We start from the raw sequence: 22,066 nt of genomic DNA, 5'->3' as shown, positions 1-22,066 counted from the left end.
CTGGTCTACTGGCAGTTAAATATAATAATGAACCAATAAGACCTCGATACTGAGTTACCTCTACTGGAATACTACTTTCATCTTTATCAAGCTTAATAGATGAGCTCATTGGAGTAGAAGCAGCAGAGCATGCTTCCATTCCAAACTTTTTCAGAAGCTCCTTGGTGTACTTGGTTTGATTTATAAAGATTCCAGTCTCTGATTGCTTAATCTGTAATCCTAGGAAGAATGTTAATTCTCCCATCATACTCATTTCAAATTTATCCTGCATCAATTTACCAAACTTTGCACATAATTTGGGGTTATTTGACCCAAAAATAATATCATCAATATAGATCTGTACTAAAAGAATGTGCTTATTCTTGACTAAAGTAAATAAAGTTTCATCTACTCCTCCGATGGTAAAATCATGATCAATGAGAAATTGTGATAGAGTGTCATACCAAGCTCTAGGTGCCTGTTTTAGACCATATAATGCTTTGTGTAATTTAAATACATGATGCGGAGAGAAATGATCGATAAAACCTGGAGGTTGTTCGACGTATACTTCTTCTTGTAAAAGACCATTTAGAAAAGCACTTTTCACATCCATTTGATATACTTTGAAATTCTTGAAAGCAGCAAAGGCTAAGAATATTCTGATTGCTTCGAGCCTTGCTACTGGTGCATAAGTCTCATCAAAGTCTATGCCTTCTTCTTGTCTGAAGCCTTGAGCCACCAGTCTAGCTTTATTTCTCACCACTGTGCCTTCTTCATTGAGTTTGTTTCTAAATACCCACCGAGTTCCAATGACAGCTTGGTGAGATGGTCTAGGTACTAGAAACCAAACTTCATTACGTTTGAATTGATTCAGCTCTTCTTGCATGGCTTCAATCCAACTAGGATCCAGAAGAGCTTCTTCAATCTTCTTTGGTTCATCCTGAGATATAAAAGCAGCATGCATGTATTCATTAAGCATTTGCCTTCTGGTTCTCAACGGTGCTACTGGATTACCAATAACCAATGATGGAGGATGAGATTTTCTCCAGATAAACGGATTTGAATGGACATCTTCCTGATTTGATATGTTAAGATTGTCTTCTACAGAACCAGTACTAGGTTCTTGAACATCTTCTGCTGGTATTGGTAGATCCAAGTTCTGTACTTCTGGTTCTGGAATGTCTGGTTCTGGATTTTGAAGATCCTTGGTATTTGCTTCTACATCATCTTCACTGTCAATTTCCAAGTGAATCCTGTCTAACCTGTTACTTAAATCAGATATGTTAGAAATTTCAGCACTGCTGTCTTCATCGAAGACAACATGAATCGATTCTTCAACATTAAGAGTTCTATTGTTGAAGATTCTAAAAGCTCTGCTTACAGCAGAGTAACCAATAAATATTCCAGCATCTGATTTTGAGTCAAATGCCGTCAAATGATTTTTGCCATTATTTAGTACAAAACATTTGCAACCAAACACATGAAAATAAGATACATTGGGCTTCTTCCCTTTCCATATTTCATAAGGAGTCTGGTTGTGTCTTTTGTTGACCATAGATCTGTTTTGCGTGTAACAAGCAGTATTGATTGCTTAAGCCCAGAAGCGCTGAGAAATGTCTGCATCTGCTAGCATTGTTCTAGCTGCTTCTTTTAGAGTTCTATTTGTCCTCTCAGCTACTCCGTTTTGTTGGGGTGTTCTGGCAGCTGAATATTCATGATGAATCCCCTGCTCATTCAAATATAATTCAAGATACTTGTTAGTGAACTCAGTGCCCCGATCACTTCTGATTTTGATGATGGTAGTAGATTTTTCATTTTGAATCCTTTTCAGAAGCTTGATCAAGAAACTACTGGTTTGATCTTTTCCTGCGAGAAAGATTACCCAAGTGAATCTAGAAAAATCATCAGTAACAACAAGAGTATATTTCATTCCCCCTAAGCTCATGATGGGGATAGGACCAAATGGATCCATATGCAGTAGTTCCAGACATCTTGAAGTTGATTTGCTATCCTTGGTCTTGAAACTGGATCTTATCTGTTTCCCGAGCTGACAAGCAGAACAAACAAGATTTTTAACGAAATTAAAGTCAGGTAATCCATCAACTATATTCTGCTTCTTGAGATAATTGATTGACTTGAAATTCAGATGATTCAATTTCTTGTGCCATAGCCAGTGTTTATTGCTAAGAGAAGCAACTAAGCATGTAGGAGTATTGACATGATTTGAGTTCCAAGAGACTCTGTAAGTATTGCCTTCTCTTTTTCCGGTTAACACAGTAGTTTCAGCAGAATCTCTAACTATACATGAATGCTTCTGAAAAGCTACAGAATAACCATTATCACATAGTTGACTAATGCTGATTAGATTGTAACAAAGATTGTCAACTAATAACACATCATTAATAGTTATGTTACCATGGATAATCTTACCCTTACCCATGGTTTTACCTTTTGAGTTGTCTCCAAAAGTTATCTTTGGTCCAGTACAGCTCACTATCTCGGAAAGTAGGTTTCTTTGTCCAGTCATGTGTCTGGAACATCCACTGTCCAGATACCATGCAGAGTTACTGATTTCTGCTTCCTTCTGTTGTTCCTGCAAACACAAATTTTAGTAACTGGTACCCAAATCTATTTGGGTCCAAGCCTTATCAGTCCTTTGGGCACCCACATTTGTACAATTCTTAGTGACTTTGTACTTCGGGTATCCAAATATGTGTGTGCAACAGAAGGTCTGTTATTTCTAACAGTATGCATACCAAAATGTTGTTCTTCCCTTCTGTTTCTGTTTTCCAGTCTGTATCTCTTCTGAACAGGTTTAGAGTTGTAGTACTGGTAGTTTTTAACCTTCATAGGATGTTGTCTTCCAGAGTTGAATTCTTTTCTGAATCTAGAACTCTGGTCAACTTTTTCCTTAGGTTTAACGTAACCCAGACCATAGTGCATTCTTCTGTTCATCAGATTTACATTCCTTTCAACTGAAGCAGTAGGTACTTCTGGTTCCTATACCACACTGGATTTCACAAAGTGAATGTATTTCCCTTTGCACATATCCAGTGTTGGCTTAGTATTCGTTTCAGAAGTGCCTTCATTATTACAAAAACCGAGACCACTCCTATCTCCTGACTGTTTTTGTAATTCTTGCATCTTTTCCAATGAAACAGAAGACTTGTTATATATATATATATATAAATAAATATATATATATATATATATATATATATATATATATATATATATATATATATGTATCGTCCGAATCTAGTAGGATAGAAAAAAAATTCTAGTACTTTTTAAGCAGAACGAGTAGGGGACATTTCATCTTTTTTTTTTCCTCTATATCTTGACTGTTGAAATAGTGTACCCTTATAAATTGTGTTTTAAATAGGGTAGTCATTCTTCCAGCTATCTCACTGAGATATTCTCCTATCTGAATGGGCTCTTTGGTTTCTACCGAAGTCATGTCCCATTAAATTTTCACTGATCTCATTCATTTTTAAAAGTTTAATGAATCTTTCTATGTTGAGATCAAGTGTTCATGTTGCGATTCTCATAGCCAATCATCTATGAGATATTCTCTATTTTTGAAATCCAGTACATCAAGTTTAAGCATAGTCTCATACGGATGTATAGGTTCCAAAACAGACTTCCCATTCGGTGTTTGGTGCGAGAGAATTTGACTTCTTCTCGACCTAGTTCCAGCTAGATGTGCTTCTCCACCAACTTGAAAATAGGTTTTATTTGTATTATGAGATCCCACACTTTAACCTGGGAGTTAATTTAGAAGATGACCAGGTTATTGCAGGTGGTTTACCCCTAGTTATGTTCATTTTTAGATCTACGACCCCTAAAATTGTTATCAGATTAATTTCTTCTTTGAGACATTTTAAATTAGATTGGCCATTTTTTCTTTATCGGTTAAAGATTTTGGCATAACCTTGGTCGTCTCTCTTTTGTGTAATAAGGGTTCAATACTAAAGGATGGTGGCAACCTTCGTACCGAAGTTCTTTTTCTAAAACTCGTTTTTTGTTATAGAGTTTGAATTTTTGTTTGAATATCATTTAGTGTTATAAGAGTTTTCTTGTTTTTCAAGGAATTTTTCATCTTTTGTGGGATATAATACAACATACTGTCTTAATTTTGTATCATCTTCTAGATTTCTCTCAGATTTTTGGTGAATTTAAAGGAATCCGGTACGATTTCCAGGAACTTATTAAGCTGAATCATATTTTTATCTTTGGATTTTAATAAGTTTCCATTTGCTAATGATATGTAACCTTGGTTAGATATTTTGTTTAAAATATTCCAAAATTTTGAAATAAATCTTGCAAATAATTCATTTCAAACCTGTGTTCGGATCCATATATTACCTAGCCTGTGATACAATTTCTAGTCCCATTAAATCAATCAATTAAATTCAACAAATATAAAAGTATTTTTCATTTTTATTTTTTTAAGGAGTTTAAACTAGTTTTTGGATGTAAAAGTTAGGGTAAATTTATGTTTTGGTAAGAAGAATTATCTCCAATTTAACAATTTTGTTTTTAGTAGGATTTTTAAATGAATTTGTTTTATCAATTAATTACAAAATTTCTCATGTAGTTCTACATATCATTTATCATAGTAGGATTTTCAATGAATTTTTTTTTATATAATCAATTAATTACAAAATTTCTCCTGTAGTTCTACATATAATTAATTTATCATGCAATATAGTACATCATACGTTAATGGATGAACGCCACCAGATTCCTCGCCACCAGATTCCTCTCGCCAGATTTAACATCTCAGCTTCCGTCGTGGCGTCGCCTGGCAAATTTCGCGATCCAATTTTCTTCCCGAGCACCAGCAGAAATATTCGATCCCTTGGAAGAATCATGCCTGAGAGCGCTCCTTTGTACTTGCGGAAGACAAGGGAATATCAGTTTTGGTGCTTCTGTACACGCTTCTATTGTCAAGAACCCACCGTTCGTTGACTTCAGAAACCCATCAGAAAATCGGAACATCCTTGTAACTTATAACTGTTTGCTGCATGCGTACGGCAAATATGGCCAACTCTGTGATGCAGTCAAGCTGTTTGAAGATATGCCCCTTAAAGACACTGTCTCTTGGAACTCGCTTATCTCAGTTTCCTTGAAACATGGGAAATTTGAATTGGGATTTGGGTTTTTCAGAGCTATGATTGGTTCGGGGGTTTATTGGTTTGATCACGCAAGTTTAACCTCAGTGTTGTGGGCTTGTGACGGCAGTGGAATTGAGTCACTCGGGATCGTAAAGATGATGCACGCATTGGTCATTTCATGTGGTTATGAGAAGGAGATATCGGTAGGGAATGCCTTGATGACATCTTATTTCAGATGTTTGGCCTCTGATCAGGGGGTGCGTGTTTTTAATGAGATGGAGGAGAGAAATGTGATAACATGGACAGCCATGATTTCGGGTTTAGCACAAAACGAGTTTTACGGTGAAAGCTTGAAGCTGTTTGCAAACATGTATAACAGTGCAGTGTTTCCCAATCATTTGACATATTTGAGCACGCTTGTGGCATGCTCTGGGTTGCAAAAACACGAGGAAGGTGCTCAAATTCATGGTGTTATATGGAAGTTGGGGATTCAATCAGATATATGCATACAAAGTGCATTGATGGATATGTATTCTAAATGTAGTCGTGTGGAAGAAGCGTGGTTGATATTTGAGTCTTGTGAGATTTTTGATGAGGTTTCTGTAACTGTTATGCTTACTTGTTTTGCACAAAATGGTTGTGAGGAAGAGGCCATCAGGATTTTTGTGAAAACTGGTCAGTGTTGGTTCCAAGTTGGACCCCAACATGGTTTCTGCCATTCTTGGTGTTTGTGGCATCGACACTTCTTGGGGTCTTGGTGTACAAGTTCATACATTGGTTATCAAGAAAGGATTTATGTCTAATATCTTTGTTAGCAATGGATTGATAAACATGTATGCCAAATGTGCAGAGTTGGAAGAATCTGTGAAGGTCTTCGACATGCATGCCCCAGAAGAATCAAGTTTCATGGAATTCTATGATTGCTGCATTTGCTCGTCATGGGAATGGCTTAAAAGCTCTACACTATTACGAAGAAATGAATTCAAAAGGAGTGGAACCAACACATGTTACATTTCTATCCTTGCTTCATGCTTGTAGTCATGCAGGACTTGTACACAAGGGTATGGAGTTTCTTAAATCAATGGAGACATCATATGGATTACATCCAAGACAGGATCATTATGCTTGTATAATCGACATGCTTGGCCGAGCAGGACTTGTTAAAGAAGCTAAAAACTTTATAGAGACGCTACCGGTGAAGCCTGATGTACTTGTTTGGCAAGCATTACTTGGGGCTTGCAGCATTTATGGTGATATCGACACAGGGAAGTATGCTGCTGACCAGCTTGCTGAGGCGGCACCGGATAGCCCGACACCATATGTTTCCATGGCCAACATTTATTCTTCCAGTGGGAGATGGAAAGAAAGAGCAAGAACAATCAAGAATATGAAGGAGAGGGGGATAGCCAAAGAGATGGGGACAAGTTGGATTGAGATTGAGAAGCAGATTCAGAGTTTCGCTGTTGCTGATACACTAGGTGATGATGTCTGTAATTTATTGTTCAAGCTGTTTAGGCACATGAGAGATGAAGGAATCAGTGGTTCCATAGTTATCGACATGTAATTCTTCCAACTCAGTTTTATGGTTTCAAGAAATAGGTGACCAGAAAACTGTTTCCTCCTTTCTCTCTTTTCTTTCTATACGAGCATGACAGCCGTTTGATTCGAGCTTAAGTTCATTCATATGTATGTGATATGAAATATTGATTAATAAAAACCAACGGAGTTCATCATTGTGTGTTGTTATTTATAATCGATTGCTGTCGATTCAATGCATAATTTTATGGGAAAAATGAAGTTCATGATTCTGTTCAAGTTAATTGACATTTAGTTTTAAGTAAAAAGTTAAAAGGTTATCGAAAATGAAATAGAGAATGGAATAGTTTTAATTGTATCTTTCTTGGAATATTAGTACCAAGGTTAGTTTTTTTTTTAATTATATATTAAGGGAAGGGATAATTTTGTCTGGACAATACACTTTCATGGATACTTGTTATATAATTTTGTTATGTACAAAACAAAAAGAAGTCCCAACGATAAAAAAAAATTAATATTATTGAGTGTGTAATTTTTTTGAGTGAACACTACAATATTATTATAAATACGAAATATACAAGATTACAAGATTCACAAACCAATAAAGAAAGTCTCCTTGCTTCCATACAAAGGAAGTCGGGAAGGAAATAGCAAAAAAAGCCAATGAATGTGCTGTGACATTCGCCGCACGCCGAGCATGGTTCAGTGTTAATGTGCTTTGTTAATTCATTAATCAATTGCGGTGCGTTTGTTAGGGGTGATTAGGTGGGTTTATTTTTTTTAACCCACATAATCACATGTTTGGTAGGGATGATTATTTAACCAAGTATATCCCTCATATGAATGATTATGTTATATTAGATGTGATAAAATAATCAATCATCATCTCCTAGGATTATTTATCTCACTCTTAATCCATAATATTTTTCCAATTTTACCCTTCTCCTAGATCCAAACTCACCACCACTTCCCTACACCGACCGCCGCCCACCGCTGACACCGACCACCGCCAACCGTCGCCGCCGCCTCCGCGACCGACCGCCGGCCGATAGCCCGACCGCCGCCGCCGCTTCCGGCCGGCCGACCACCGTCACAAAACTAGAAGGACAATTTTGTCAATTTATCAAAAGATTATTATTTATCACGTTCTTAAAAATAATACCAAATATAATATTATTTTATCATTATCTCCTTCAATCATTCGTTTTATTATTTCTCTCTTAATCTTTCTTTCTTTTATCCTCCAACCAAGCGTAGCCTTGATATCTGCAGCGAGCAGGCCAACATAACTGAGATATTCTTCTGACTGGGTGACTGCTTGCACTGCCAGTAAATAATCTGATTCTATTTGGTTTATTTGGATGTTATTTCATGAGTGATTCAAATCCCAGTATCAATTGCAGCGAGTTCCCCATATACGACTGATGGGGGGCTTGTCAATCTTCTTCACAAAAGCCAGCAGCGGCTGCCCCTCGTGGTTCCAGATCATGGATCCTATAGAATAGTAGTTAAAGTTCTCATTATACGCCGCATCGACATCTAGTCATAGCTGGTGACTTGGTGGCGCCTCCCAGAGCCTTGGGGATGTTGAGGGATTGCCATAATTTGAGGATTTGATGATCGAGCTCCAAGCATTTTGCAAGTGAAGTCCTGCAATTATGCCGTGCTCCAGCTTATATTGTGTTCCATGTTCTAGCATTCATGATTGTGCACAACCTTAAGCCGCTCACTCCATACCGCTTGCATACATATAGAAAAAGTTCAAATTCTACTTTGCTCAGCTTTTCCTTCATCCGGCTAAATATATCGAGCACTTCAGGTAGCATAACCTGTCAGAATTTTTCTCAAAATCATGTTTTCACATATATATAAAAATGTTAAATAATATGCGGAAGCGAATCGAGTGTTACCTCCGGCCATTGAAATTTTTTAGTTTCTTTGCTTTTCCTCCGATTGATGTCTTGTTAGAACTTCACACACTCTATAGATGATGTATAATTTTCTTATGTGGTGTGTGCTTAGGGACCTCAATCACCTCTATTTATAAGTGTTTCTCATACCATCAACAAGAAAAGTCGGGAGCATGAATATCAAAAGAAGAGCCGCATGCCGTCTCAATTGTCAAAAATTTGATGCTGCATGTTCGTAAACAATGGTAGGTTTCTTGGTCGTCGCCAATTCCTACACACCACGTCTCTTTTAATATGTTTCATATTTCTTACATTCTCCCCCTAAACACATTCTCATTTACCATAGGAGAAAACAAAATACATGAATCATGGTGATAGGTCATCTTAAAACGAATATTATCTTCCATTTATCACAATACATTATGTATCTCAAATCTGTATAACTTAATGAATAAACCTTATGTTTATTCAAGGTCCAACTTTGTTGATATTTCTCAAATCAATGAATGTGTACACAACAAATATGAGAAAATATCACATCACAGTTTCATTAACTTTGTTCTTATAAAAAAATTACATAAAGGAACCAAGTCTCATTCTTTCTGTATGATCCTTATATTTCAATGGTGGCATGCCTTTAGTCAAAGGATCTACAATCATCAATTCAGTGCTAATGTGCTTGATAAGTAACTTCTTATCTTTAACACGTTCTCGTATGGCTAAATACTTAATGTCAATGTGCTTTCTTTGGTTACCACTTTTGTTATTTTTAGCCATAAAAACAACATCTGAATTGTTACAATATATTCTTAATGGCCTAGATATAGAATCCATGATTCTAAGCCTTTTAATGAACTCTTCAACCATAAACTATGTGAGGTTGCATCAAAACACGCTACGAACTCAGCTTCCATAGTGTAAGTAGCAGTCAATGTCTGCTTTGAACTTCTCCAAGATACAGCTCCACCAGCTGGCATAAAAATATATCCTGAAGTGGATTTTTCGTGAATCAATGCAGCCAGCATAGTCTTAATCAGAGTAGCCAATTACTTCCAAATTCTCAGTTCGTCTGAACATAAGCATATAATATTTGACCCCTTGAAGTACCTCATTACTTTCTTTGCAACTTTCCAATGGTCTAAACCTGGATTACTTTGATATCTTCCCAAAATTCCAACAAAAAATGAAATGTCAGGTCTAGTGAAAACCTGAGCATACATTAGGCTTCCGACAGCAGAAGCATAAGGAATGTTTTTCATTTGTTCCCACTCTAAATCATTATTTGGGCATTGGCTAAAATTGAATTTATCGCCTTTCACAACGGGAGCTATACTTGGTGAAAATCTTTCATCCGATATCTCTCTAAAACATTATTGATATAGGTTTCTTGAGACAGACCTAGAATATCTCGAATTCTGTCTCTATGTATCTTAATGCCAATGAAATAAGATGTATCGTCATATCCTTCATATCAAAGTTTTTAGATAGAAATTGTTTCACCTCATATAACATACCCTTATCATTGGTTCCAAGTAATATATCATCCACATATAGAATAAGGAAACAAATCTTGCTCCCACTGACCTTCTGGTATATACATTGATCCATGGGGTTTTCAACGAACCGAATGAAGAGATAACATCATGAAATTTTAAATACCATTGACGGGAAGCTTGTTTCAATTTATATATAAATTTCTTAACCTTACAAACCAATTGCTCACCATTACTAGAGAAGAATCATTCAGGTTTTTTCATATAAACCTCTTCCTCTAGTTTTCCATTGAGAAAAGCCATTTTCACATCCATTTGCTGTAAATCTAAGTCAAAATGTGCAACTAATGATAGAATGATACAAATAGAATCTTTCTTAGATACAGAAGAAAAGGTCTCCTTATAGTCGATTCCTTCATGTTGAGTGAATACTTTAGCTACGAGTCTTACTTTATACCTTTCAATGTTGCCTAATGATTCTTTCATTGTTTTGAAGACCCATTTACATCCAATGGCTTTTACCTCATCAGGCAACTGAACAAGATCTCAGACTTCGTTAACTGCCATAGAATTCATCTCTTCTTTCATAGCATTAAACCATAGGTTTGACTCATTACAACTCATGGCTTGTGAAAACGTTTCAGGATCATTTTCGACTCCGATGTTAAAGTTCGATTCTTGTAAATACACAACATAATCACTAGATATTGCTGATGTTCTTATCCTAGTAGATCTCCTAAGGTTGTTTGGTTGATCAACAATTTCTTGTGGTTCTTCATTAGCAACTTGATCTACTGGATTTTCATCAGCAATTTGTGGAACTTCAGTAATCGGTTGCCTCACAACCATTTGGTCTTGAGGGGTGTGGATAACAACCAATCTATCATTTGAATAAAAGGGTTGTGAATTAATGTGATCATTATCAAAAACTACATTGAATGATCACTCCCACTAATCAAATCATTCTCAAGAAATTTTGCATTTCTTGATTCCGCAATTCTAGTGTTGTGAGATGGACAATAGAATCTATACCCTTTGGATTTTTCGGCATACCCAATGAAATATCCAGTTATAGTTCTTGAGTCCAGTTTCTTTTCATGTGGGTTGTAAACTCTTATTTCAGAAGGAAAACCCCAAACGCGTATATGTTGCAAACTCGGTTTCCAACCTTTTAATAACTCAAATGGGGTCTTTGCGATAGGCTTAGATGGAACTCGGTTTAATATATACACATATGTCTTAAGAGTTTCAGTCCACAAGGATTTAGGAAATTTGGAGCTACTAAACATGCTCCTCACCATAAGAAAATCATATCAATCGAAACATCTTTCAAACACTGTTGGGCGTTTTCGCTACCGCAAGTGTACGGTGTCAAGTTTTAGTACTGGTTAGAGTACATATATCGATCCCACGAGGAATGTGTGTAAAATTGTATATCAATTCTTGTAATTAAAATAGTCCAAACTTTATCTAGAAAATTCGTACGAGAATTGGTTTGTTAAAGACAATTAAATTGCGACTGAATAATAGTTCGAATTACCGAATGGAGAAATATCAGTGATAGAAAATATCTAGAGGAATGATTTCACTAAGTTTCTACGATTATTCTTCCTGGTAGCATTTAAATTCTTGAATTCCTATTATTTAATGGCCAAGAACACTTACGTATTTTATTCCCCCTTTCCCAAGTGACGAATAAACGTTTCAATCAAACTCCGATTCAATTATTCCTAATACAAATCTAAGTTTGATTGATAGATGCAATCAATGTTCTTACCTAAGCCTCGCAAGATTTATACGCCTTTCGAACGAGATAAACATCCCACGATGTGCCTCTAGTGATCTATAATCCTAGTTCCTCTCCCGAGTTGCAGAATTAATCACGACATACAATTTATGGCCAGTAAATTGCAATGAAATAAGAGTAGAGAACACAATTAAATAAAACGGAATCCAATCATAAAAATATCAACGTCAAATCATCGTATAGACAAAGCTACGTCAACCTCTAGAATGGGAATTTAGTTCATCACGAAATCCAAGAGAAAACAAGACATGTTTGTGATTCTAGACATCGCCACGCAATAAAATAAAGAGACAAAGGGAAAGATAACAAATCCGAAGCGTCGTCTCTGTCCCCAGATCCGTCATTCTTCGTAGTTGTGGCTGTTCTTCACACTCTGAATCTTCGTCCTCTCTATGCGCTCCGTCTCCCGCTTCTTTTTCTTCCCAAGATGGTGTATTTTCGTGTGATTTCTCCTCACGGCGGCCAACCCCTTTTCTGACCTAGCGATCGCGCTTTTATACATTTTCTGGATGCGGAGCGCGCGCGGTGGCGCGCGAGTTGCTGTGTCTGGCCGTGCATGTGCGCGCGCGGCTGCGCGTGATCTCGCGCGGTCGCGCGCTAGTTGCTGCTCATTTGCTCTTCTGTGCGCGCGCTAGCGCGAGATGTCGCGCGATGTCCTGCTCGGAAGGCTGTCATTGCTCGTGCGGCTGCGCGGAAGTTGGCGCGATGGCGCGCGCATCTCTTGTTTTGCACAAATATGGGTGTGCGTGCGGGAGCGCGTGAAGTGGCGCGGCCGCGCGCACACATCTGTCCGGTGATGTGCTCGTGGTCGTGCGCTTCTTGGTCCACTTGGCTTCGTGTTCGCTATTTTCTCCATTCCTGAAATGACAACATAAACAAACCAAAAAACGCATAATTCTGTTCGAAACAAGCATAGTTCAAAATGGATTCCAATATAAATTAAGTGCAAATCTTGCACTTATCAAACCCCCCAAACTTGAACTTTTGCTAGTCCCGAGCAAAATAAGATAAAAACAGGAAGTCAATTAACAAGTAAAGAAACTCTTAACAGTCATGGATTCGCAAAAAATGAGATTGGCCTCAAACTTATCTATTTTAATGTAATTCATGATTTCCCAAGAGTCACGTGTGTGTGTGATATGTCAATGTTCGTTTACCCCATCGAGTGCTCAAATAGAGTCGTAATGCCCATTCGCCTTACAGAATCAAGAAATCTTCAGTTTAGTTCAACTCAAACTTCATCAAAGTACAAATTCACATTCATAGATCACATAGGACTTTATTGGTGATTAACTGGCTCAACGAATATTCAACGAAATTATACCAAAGATGAAATCACACAACGAGATGCTTGCAAGCAAGTGATCAAAGTCTACACTTGATGACTATGTTTTTCAGGTATCCATAGGCTTAACTTGAACAACTTTTCTCCACTAGTATATTGGATAAATGTGACAAGGTTAATAGGTCTTGTAGGCTTGTAACGTTAGGCCACGGCTCACGGCTACAATAAAGGTATGGAAATCAAAATTTAAAAGAAATATTTGAACTTCATCAACTTCACTCATTTTCATTTTCTTTTGAACCACCACCCATTTTATTGTTTTCTTTTCATTCATATCCTCCATTTCCCGCATTTTCTTTCTTGCTAACCACTTTTGATTCATTCTTTTCATTGTTTGAACTTTTTCTCTTTCTTTTTGTCTATTTTCAACTCCCTCTTTGCACACTTCAATTATTTTTTTCTTTTCAAGGAGCTTTTGAATCATTACAACACCAATGAATTTATTTCTCTCAAAATCAGGTAGGAAAATAAGTGTATAAGCTTCACTAGGTAGTTGTTGTGGGATGTAGAATAGATACAAGTGGGGGCTAATTGTATGTCATTGACACACACACCACTTGATTTTTAGTAAGCTCAAAATGGGACACTAGGGATATTTCATGTTCATTTGGTAGGCTCGAAGGCTCAACAGTTTCAAAGATCGCCTAAATCATTCCTATGTCACATATTATCCGTATTTCGCCTCAAAAATTGCTCAAACAAGTTCTAGATTACCGTCAATCCCTTAGTCATCTCATACAAACCAGTCACATGCAATTTTCAATCAAAATGATATATGAAATAGGTGCACGAAGAAAAACTAAGCATCTCAATTAACCTTTAAGCTCAAAGGGCTACAATTGACAGTAAACAAAGAACACAGGCCCAAGGATGTTATGAAAGACTGCCTAGATCATTTCTAAGTCTGCAAAAGTGTCAACCAATGTCATGCAAGTTTTACCAAGAATCGGGTCTCCCTCATCTATTTAGCATCATAGGCATGCAACTTGTCTCTAAGCAACAATAGTATCAATAAACACGACAGTGCAAAATATCTGTGACTCCTAGGTTCTCGTGAACACATATAGATCTCATGACCACAATTCAATTTTCATCATCGGCCACACGTTTTACTTATCCATGACTTTCCCTAACAAATATAGAATGCAAAAAAGTAAATAGAAACTAAATTAACTACTGAGCAATAATAATAAAAAAAATAAATAAATTCAGGAAAATCTAAAAACAATTTTTTAACCCCCCAAACTTAAAGTATGCATTGTCCTCAATGTATAGAAATGAAGAACATGACAACACATACCTCGCTCCCAAGTGTCAGAACTCTGGGCTCGAGTCATCGTTCGAAGCCTCTTCATCATCATCATCCATGGGCTGTGGTGGTGATAGAACTGGTGGTGGGTACTGTGGTGGCCAAACTGGATGTGGTGGGTAAGGAACATCGTCGGGTCCAATCGGTGGGAAACGCTGGGCGAGCACTGATGTGAAGTCCATCATAAAAGACATGAAGGTACTAGTAGTGTGTCGGTGTTCAGCTTGCTCTTGGCGTTCAACCCGCATATCCTGTTCCAGTCGGAACATGCGATCTCCCAAACTTGATCGAGGGATCGAAGGTGGTGGTGGTGGCTGGCGTGCTCTGGCCCTCCTATTATAAGCTGCCCTGGCCTCTTGTCGTTCTATCTCGTCGCTAAAGCGTGAACGCTCTACCTCAAATACTGTGATTGGGCCCTTGGCTTTCAAGACATGTTCATCGGCGCCCCATTGCACACCGGCATGAAGACATAAGGCGGTGATAGTATGTGCACAAGGGAGGCTGACGGTCATGAGTCCCGTGCCAGCACGCATGATATAGCTGTGAATGAGCTTCCCGAGATCGACGGTTCGCCCAGTCATGATGGCGTAAATCAACGCCACTTTGTCTTTTGTAATTTCAGTCTGATGGGAGGAGGGCATGATCCGTGAGAGAATAAAAGATGCCCAGCGGCGTGGGTCACGACGTAGATCAGACTTCTTCAGTGTAACCGGGGAGCCCTGATTCAATAGCCACTCTGCACCCTCGATGCATAAGGTCCTTATAATCTGATCGTAGTCCACATCCCCAGTGATCAACTCTGTGTACCCGTCATTATCAAACTCCGACAGATTGTTGATTGCATTAATGGTGGCCGAATCAAAATAGACGAGTTGCCCTCGCACCAAGACTCCGTATTCCTCATGTTTGATTCTCAAATTCGCATAAAATTCACGGACTACAGGTATAACAGCGTCTGGCGGAGATTGTGCTATATCTACCCATCCACGTCGCACAACTTCCTCAATTATATTACAATCAAGATGTGTCATATCTATCCCTCTTTCAGGAATGATAGATCGAGACATGGTGCTCTCATATACCTGAAAGGCTTCCTTGTTCCAAAATTTGTGCGCATCGTAGGAACGAGACGAGGAAGCCCCATCTTTTGATCTTTTTCTCGGCGGCATAATTTCCAATTCTTGTCACACCAATAATCAACAATATACACACAAAATCCACCAACAATTGCTTGAAAGCCGAAAATTATCCCCAAATAATAACACGTGAAAGAAAGGTACCCTTGAAGACAATAGCTTGAGTTGATAACCGGCGGCGGCGGCGGCGGCGGCGGCTGCTTTTGGTTTTGGAAGAGATGGGTTATGTGTTTGTGAGAGAAGAAGGTGGATTGAAGGATTTATGTAGTAGTTTTGTTGATGGAGGATTGTGGGTTGAGTGAATTGGAAGAGGATTTGTGAGGGGGATGAATTTTTGGAGAGGATTTGCTGAGGGTGGCGGCTATTTTTGAGATTGGAGTGTTGTGTGTGTTTAAAACGGGGTTAGGGTTTTTTTAAAAAAAAATTTTGTGCGCTGCGCGCGGGCGCGCGAGAAATGGCGCTGCCGCGCGCGCCACTGTATTCTGGAAATAATGGAGAGCACGCGGTCGCACGAGATGTGGTGGTGCCGCGCGCGCGCCACTGTATTTGCTTGAAGTTGTACGCCGCGCGGGTGCGTGTGATGTGGCGCTGCCGCGCGTGCGCCACTGGTTTCCTTCGGTAATGATATGCGCGCGGTCGCACGAGAGTTGGCGCTGGGGCTCGCATGCCTCTGTATTCTACCCTTTTTTTTAAAAATAACCTGCAAAAATAAAACGACGATTCAAGTTAATACTTAAATATAAAAAATTAAAAATATTAACTATGAAATTGAAATGACGTAATGAAGCAGAGCGAATGCAAAAATAAATAAATGCGGGTTGCGTCCCACACAGCGCTTGGTTTAACGTCATCAGCCCGACTACCAGTCCTGCTCAATTGGGTTCACCCAGACTAAGATTGTCAATATTCCTCACTTCAGTTCCATAGTAAGCTTTAACCCGCTTGTCCATTGACCTTGAAAGTTCGTCCGTCACTGCACTTCAACTCGATAGCCCCATGAGGATAAACTGTTTCCACTACGAATGGCCCTGACCAACGTGATTTCAGCTTACCAGGAAACAATTTCAGACGAAAATTGAATAGTAGTACTTGTTGTCCCGGTTTGAGTTCCCCTCGGACAATGATTTTGTCATGCCACTTCTTAGTTTGCTCCTTGTAGATCTTTGCATTTTCATAAGCATCATTTCGGAATTCATCCATCTCACTTATCTGCAGTTTTCTGACATCGCCAGAAGCTTTCAGGTCGAAGTTCAACTTTTTAACTGCCCAAAATGCTCGGTGCTCCAGTTCGAGTGGTAAGTGGCATGCTTTCCCAAAAACTAACCTATAGGGAGACATCCCAATAGGCGTCTTGAATGCGGTCCGATAAGCCCATAACGCATCATCCAACTTCATAGCCCAATCCCTCCGGTTGGTGTTGACAGTCTTTTCTAGAATTTGCTTAATTTCCCGGTTGGACACTTCAGCTTGGCCATTCGATTGAGGGTGATATGCTAGTGCCACTTTGTGCTTCACACTGTATTTAGCCAAAAGTAAGTTGAAAATTCTATTACAAAAATGCGTACCTTCATCACTTATGATGGCTCTCGGTGTTCCGAATCTGGTGAAGATGTTCTTATGCAAAAATTTCGCTACAACATGAGAGTCATTAGTACTGGTGGCGATTGCTTCCACCCATTTCGACACATAATCAACAGCTAACAGAATATAAGAATTACCAAAAGAAGGGGGAAAGGGTCTCATGAAATCTATGCCCCAAACATCAAAAAGTTCCCCTCCAAAACATTTGTCAGTGGTAATTCGTGACGCCTAGAGATGTTTCCTAGCCTTTGGCATCTATCACATTATTTTACTAAGGTATAACTATCCTTAAACAAACTAGGCCAGTAAAACCAGATTGTAATACCTTAGCTGCTATTCGTGATGCTCCGAAATTTCCACCATATGGTGAAGAATGACATTTCTCCAAAATTTGTTGGGCTTCGAGACCCTCCACGCATCTCCTAATCACTTGGTCAGCACACCTCTTGTACACAAATGGGTCGTCCCAATAATAAAACTTGATATCATGGACAAACTTCTTCTTTTGATGATAGCTCAGGTCTGGAGGAAGGGTACCACAGGACAAAAAATTTGCAATATCAGCAAACCAAGGAATTACAGTGTTTACCTCAAAGAGTTGCTCATCCGGAAAAGTTTCCTGTATATCTCCCTCTTCTTTCTTCTCATCCAACTCAAGCCTCGACAAATGATCAGCTACCTGATTCTCACTATCTTTTTTATCCTTGACTTCAAAGTCAAATTCTTGTAATAGCAAAATCCACCTTATCAAGCGTGGTTTTGCATCTTTCTTGGCGAAAAGGTAGCGAATAGCTGCATGGTCAGTGAAAACGAATACCTTTGTGCCAATCAGATAGGGTCTGAATTTTTCGAAGGCAAATACTACTGCAAGCATCTCTTTTTCAGGTCGTAGTGTAATTCTGCTGAGCAGCATCCATTGTGCGGCTTGCGTAGTAGATCGCCCTAAACATCTTGTCTCTTCTTTGGCCTAATATAGCGCCCACTGCATAGTCACTTGCATCACACATTAGCTCGAAGGGCTCCTTCCAGTCCGATACTATCATGATCGGTGCAGGTCACCAATGCCATTTTAATCTTCTCGAATGCCTGCAAACAATCATTATCAAATATAAAATTCGACTCTTTTTCAAGCAAGTTACACAGGGGTTTAGTAATTTTAGAAAAGTCTCTAATAAATCTACGATAGAACCCCGCATGTCCGAGAAAACTCCGTATTCCTTTGATGTTCTTTGGTAGGGGGGAGTTTTTCGATCGCCACGACTTTAGCTCGGTCCACCTCTAATCCCTTGGACGACACTTTATGTCCGAGAACAATACCCTCTTGGACCATGAAATGACATTTCTCTCAGTTAAGAACTAAGTTCTTTTCTTGGCATCTCTGCAAAACAAGGGATAGGTTGTGTAAACAGTGATCAAATGAAGAGCCAAATACCGAGAAGTCGTCCATGAAGACTTCCATGATCTCCTCCACCATGTCTGCAAATATGGCCATCATGCACCTCTGGAAAGTGGCAGGTGCATTGCATTAGCCCAAACGACATCCTCCTAACCATAGGGACACGTGAAAGTGGTCTTCTCCTGATCTTCTGGCGCTATAGCAATTTGGTTATAACCTGAATAGCCATCTAAAAAGCAATAATGACAATAACCAGCAAGCCTATCTAGCATCTGATCAATAAAAGGCAGTGGAAAATGATCCTTACGTGTGGCATTGTTTAACTTTCTATAATTAATACATACTCTCCAACCGGTAACAGTGCGAGTAGATATCAGTTCATCATTTTCGTTTCTAACCACAGTTATTCCACCCTTCTTCGGTACAACTTGTACAGGAGACACCCAACTACTATCAGAAATGGCATAAATCACACCAGCATTTAGTAATTTCAGTACCTCATTTTTCACAACCTCTTTCAATGCTGGATTCAATCGCCTCTGGTGATCCACAGAAGGAGTATATGACTCCTCCATCAAAATTTTATGCATGCATATAGTGGGGCTAATTCCCCTAATATCAGAAATCGACCATCCTAAAGCAGTTTTAAATTTCCTCAATACTCTCAATAATTTATCCTTTTCAGTACAAGTAAGAGAGGAAGATATGATTACCGGATATGTCGAGTTTTCACCTAAGAACGCATAACAAAGGTGGCTTGGCAGTTCCTTTAAGTCAGGAGAAAGTGCTTTTACCTCAATTTTCTCATTTACATTCAACTCTTCAGGCAGTGCATCTTTTCTCCTTTCTTTCTTTGATCCATCAAGAGCCACGAGTTGCTCTTTCACTTCCCAGTCGTCTTCATCAGCAGTTCCTGCAGCACCTATCAAACAAGCTCTCCAGGAGATTCCTAGTTCCTGCACACTCTAGAGACATACATGAGTCTAAAATATCAATGCTTTTACAAGTGCTTACCTCATTTGACTCCTTCATGGCGTGATAGATATTAAAAATGACAGCTTCTCCTCCAACTCTCAGGGTGAGTTCACCCTTGTGCACTGTCTATCAAAGCCCTTCCAGTTGCCAAAAACGGTCTCCCGAAAATTAATGGAGCATCATGATCCTCTTCCATATCTAAAATCACGAAGTCAGCAGGAAAAATAAATTTATCCACTGTTACCAGTACGTCCTCGACGATCCCACGTGGATACGTGAGACTTCTGTCCGCAAGCTGCAAGGTGATCGTGGTTGGTTTAACCTCTCCAAGCTCCAAATCCCTGTAAATAGAAAATGGAATCAAATTAATACTCGATCCTAAATCACATAAAGCTTTACTACATTTAGAACCACCAATAAAGCAAGGAATAGTAAAACTCCCTAGATCTTTTAACTTCTGTGGTAGCTTCTTTTGCAGTATGGCACTACACTCTTCAGTAAGGTTCACAGTCTCAAACTCCTGCAGCTTCCTCTTCTTAGACATCACATCTTTGATAAACTTTGCATAATTCGGCATTTGCTCCAAAGCATCAGCAAATGGTATGTTGATGTGTATCTTCTTAAAAATCTCCAAAAATTTTGCAAACTGATCATCCAATTTCTTCTTTTTGAATATCTGAGAGTATGGAAGAGTCGGTTTATAAACTGGAGGTCGTTCAACTTCAACTTCTGTCTTGGATTCATCAGTTTTACCTTCTTCAACTATCTTTTCACTTTCCACTCTCTCTTTAGGAATTTGTACATCCAATTCCTTTCCACTCCTCAAAGTGACTGCCTTGCACTGCTCTTTCGGGTTAACCTCGGTGTTACTAGGAAACATACCCCTATTCTGATCTCTCAATGTGGTAGCCAACTGTCCAATTTGAGTTTCCAAAGATTTCATTGTGGCACCGATATTTCCCATGTGAGTTTCCATATTGTCAAGGCGAGATTCAGTCTGTGCCATCCTCTTGCCGGACTCAGCAACAAATGTTCCTACTAAATCCTCAAACGAAGGTTTCCCTTCGCCCTTTGATGTATTGAACCCGGTGGAGGATTCAACACATTCTTATTATTTGCATAAGAAAAATTTTCATGATTTCTTAATCCTAGATGATAAGTATTAGGGGGAGGGTTACCTCGATATCCTCCAAATCCTCCAAAATTTCTGTTGTTGACGTACTGAGCTTCTTCAGGAATAGATTGTTCTTCAGCAACAGTTGATGAAATCTCAGTGTCTGATATGCTCACTTTGTTCATAGCTGCGAGTTGTGTGGTCAGTGCTGATACCTGTGCAGTGAGTGACGTAATGGGATCTACATCATAAACTCCAGCTGTCCTTTTTACTCCTGCCCTTTCTGACGGCCACTGGTAGCTATTTATTGTCATCTGTTCGAGCAAGTCATAAGCTTGCTCAGGAGATTTGGCAAAGATCGTGCCACCAGCTGCAGCATCCACTGTTCCTCTTGTTTGTCCATTTAGACCGTTGTAGAATAGTTCAATCTGTACCCAGTCTTCGAAGTCATGATTTGGGCACTTTCTCAACAGCTCATTGTATCTTTCCCATGCCTCATACAATTGTTCAAAATCAGTCTGCCTGAATGTGCTAATCTCAATCTTCAACTGTGCAGACTTTGCAGGGGGAAAATATTTTGCCAGAAATTTTGTCGTCAGCTCATGCCATGTCGTGATGCTTCCCAAGGGAAGCTGATTGGAGCCATCCTCGAGCTTGATCCCTAAGAGAAAACGGAAACAAACGCAGTCTAATAACATCATCAGGCACATTATTAATCTTTACCGTGTCCGTTATCTCCAAGAAGGTTCTCAGGTGAACGTGAGGATCAGAGGTGGCTGTCCCAGCAAACTGGTTTTGCTGAACCATGTTGATTAGAGCAGGCTTCAATTTGAAATTATTGGCGTTGATTGTCCCTCTTGCAATCCCAGAGTAATGATTGCTGATCACTGGTCGGAAGTGATCTCTTATAGGAATTGCCTCTGGTTGGTCGTGTCTGTCATTTTCTCTGTTTTCAGCCATCGCTTGGATCTCTTCTCTTCTTGCTTTTCTTAATCTTCTCGCAGTTCTTTCGATCTCCGGATAAAAAATAAGCAAGTCTGAGTTTTGCGATCTTAGTATACACTGTCAAACAGGAAGAAAAATGAAACGCTTAATCAATATAAGATAAAATAAAAATAAAAGCTCTAAATTAAAATCTAGACTAATTGGTAACAATACTGATATAAATTCAAACTTGACACTCCCCGGCAACGGCGCCAAAAACTTGTTGGGCGTTTTCGCTACCGCAAGTGTACGGTGTCAAGTTTTAGTACTGGTTAGAGTACAGATATCGATCCCACGAGGAGTGTGTAAAATTGTATATCAATTCTTGAAATTAAAATAGTCCAAACTTTATCTAGAAAATTCGTACGAGAATTGGTTTGT

At 39.0% G+C, this 22,066-nt stretch overlaps 2 protein-coding genes across 2 annotated transcripts; one reads left to right on the top strand and one right to left on the bottom strand.

Moving 5' to 3' along the window:
- The first annotated feature begins 4,697 nt into the window (after positions 1-4,697).
- On the top strand, positions 4,698-6,832 carry LOC140812953 (pentatricopeptide repeat-containing protein At3g05340-like). Its single transcript, XM_073171333.1, is given in 3 exon segments — positions 4,698-5,767; positions 5,769-5,981; positions 5,983-6,832. Coding segments are annotated over 3 exon segments (1,950 nt in total). The 5' UTR covers positions 4,698-4,711; the 3' UTR covers positions 6,664-6,832.
- A 9,736-nt stretch (positions 6,833-16,568) lies between these two features.
- On the bottom strand, positions 16,569-21,661 carry LOC140811223 (uncharacterized). The gene is made up of 13 exons (XM_073169091.1): positions 21,425-21,661; positions 20,878-21,015; positions 20,294-20,500; positions 20,043-20,146; positions 19,832-19,928; positions 19,627-19,713; positions 19,326-19,568; positions 18,957-19,151; positions 18,276-18,302; positions 18,034-18,183; positions 17,660-17,919; positions 17,014-17,151; positions 16,569-16,959 (listed from the first exon to the last, which is right to left on the bottom strand). The coding sequence occupies exons 1-13, from the start codon at positions 21,659-21,661 to the stop codon at positions 16,569-16,571; spliced, it is 2,274 nt and encodes a 757-aa protein (XP_073025192.1).
- Between the last annotated feature and the right edge of the window lie 405 nt (positions 21,662-22,066).

This window comes from Primulina eburnea, chromosome 14 (genome assembly GCF_022965805.1).
Source record: "Primulina eburnea isolate SZY01 chromosome 14, ASM2296580v1, whole genome shotgun sequence".
In the NCBI taxonomy this organism is placed as follows: Eukaryota; Viridiplantae; Streptophyta; class Magnoliopsida; order Lamiales; family Gesneriaceae; genus Primulina; species Primulina eburnea.
This window is presented reverse-complemented; position numbering and strand designations above follow the sequence as displayed.

What these genes read in the sequence shown, in the direction of transcription:
- LOC140811223 (XM_073169091.1), bottom strand. Translation starts at nt 21,661, where the DNA reads ATGGCTGAAAACAGAGAAAATGACAGACACGACCAACCAGAGGCAATT. An exon ending in TTGAAGTTGAACGACCTCCA is followed by an intron (nt 20,147 to 20,293) that starts GTTTATAAACCG and finishes AATTATGCAAAG; the next exon opens with TTTATCAAAGATGTGATGTC. An exon ending in CCTATCTGATTGGCACAAAG is followed by an intron (nt 17,920 to 18,033) that starts GTATTCGTTTTC and finishes TTTGAAGTCAAG; the next exon opens with GATAAAAAAGATAGTGAGAA.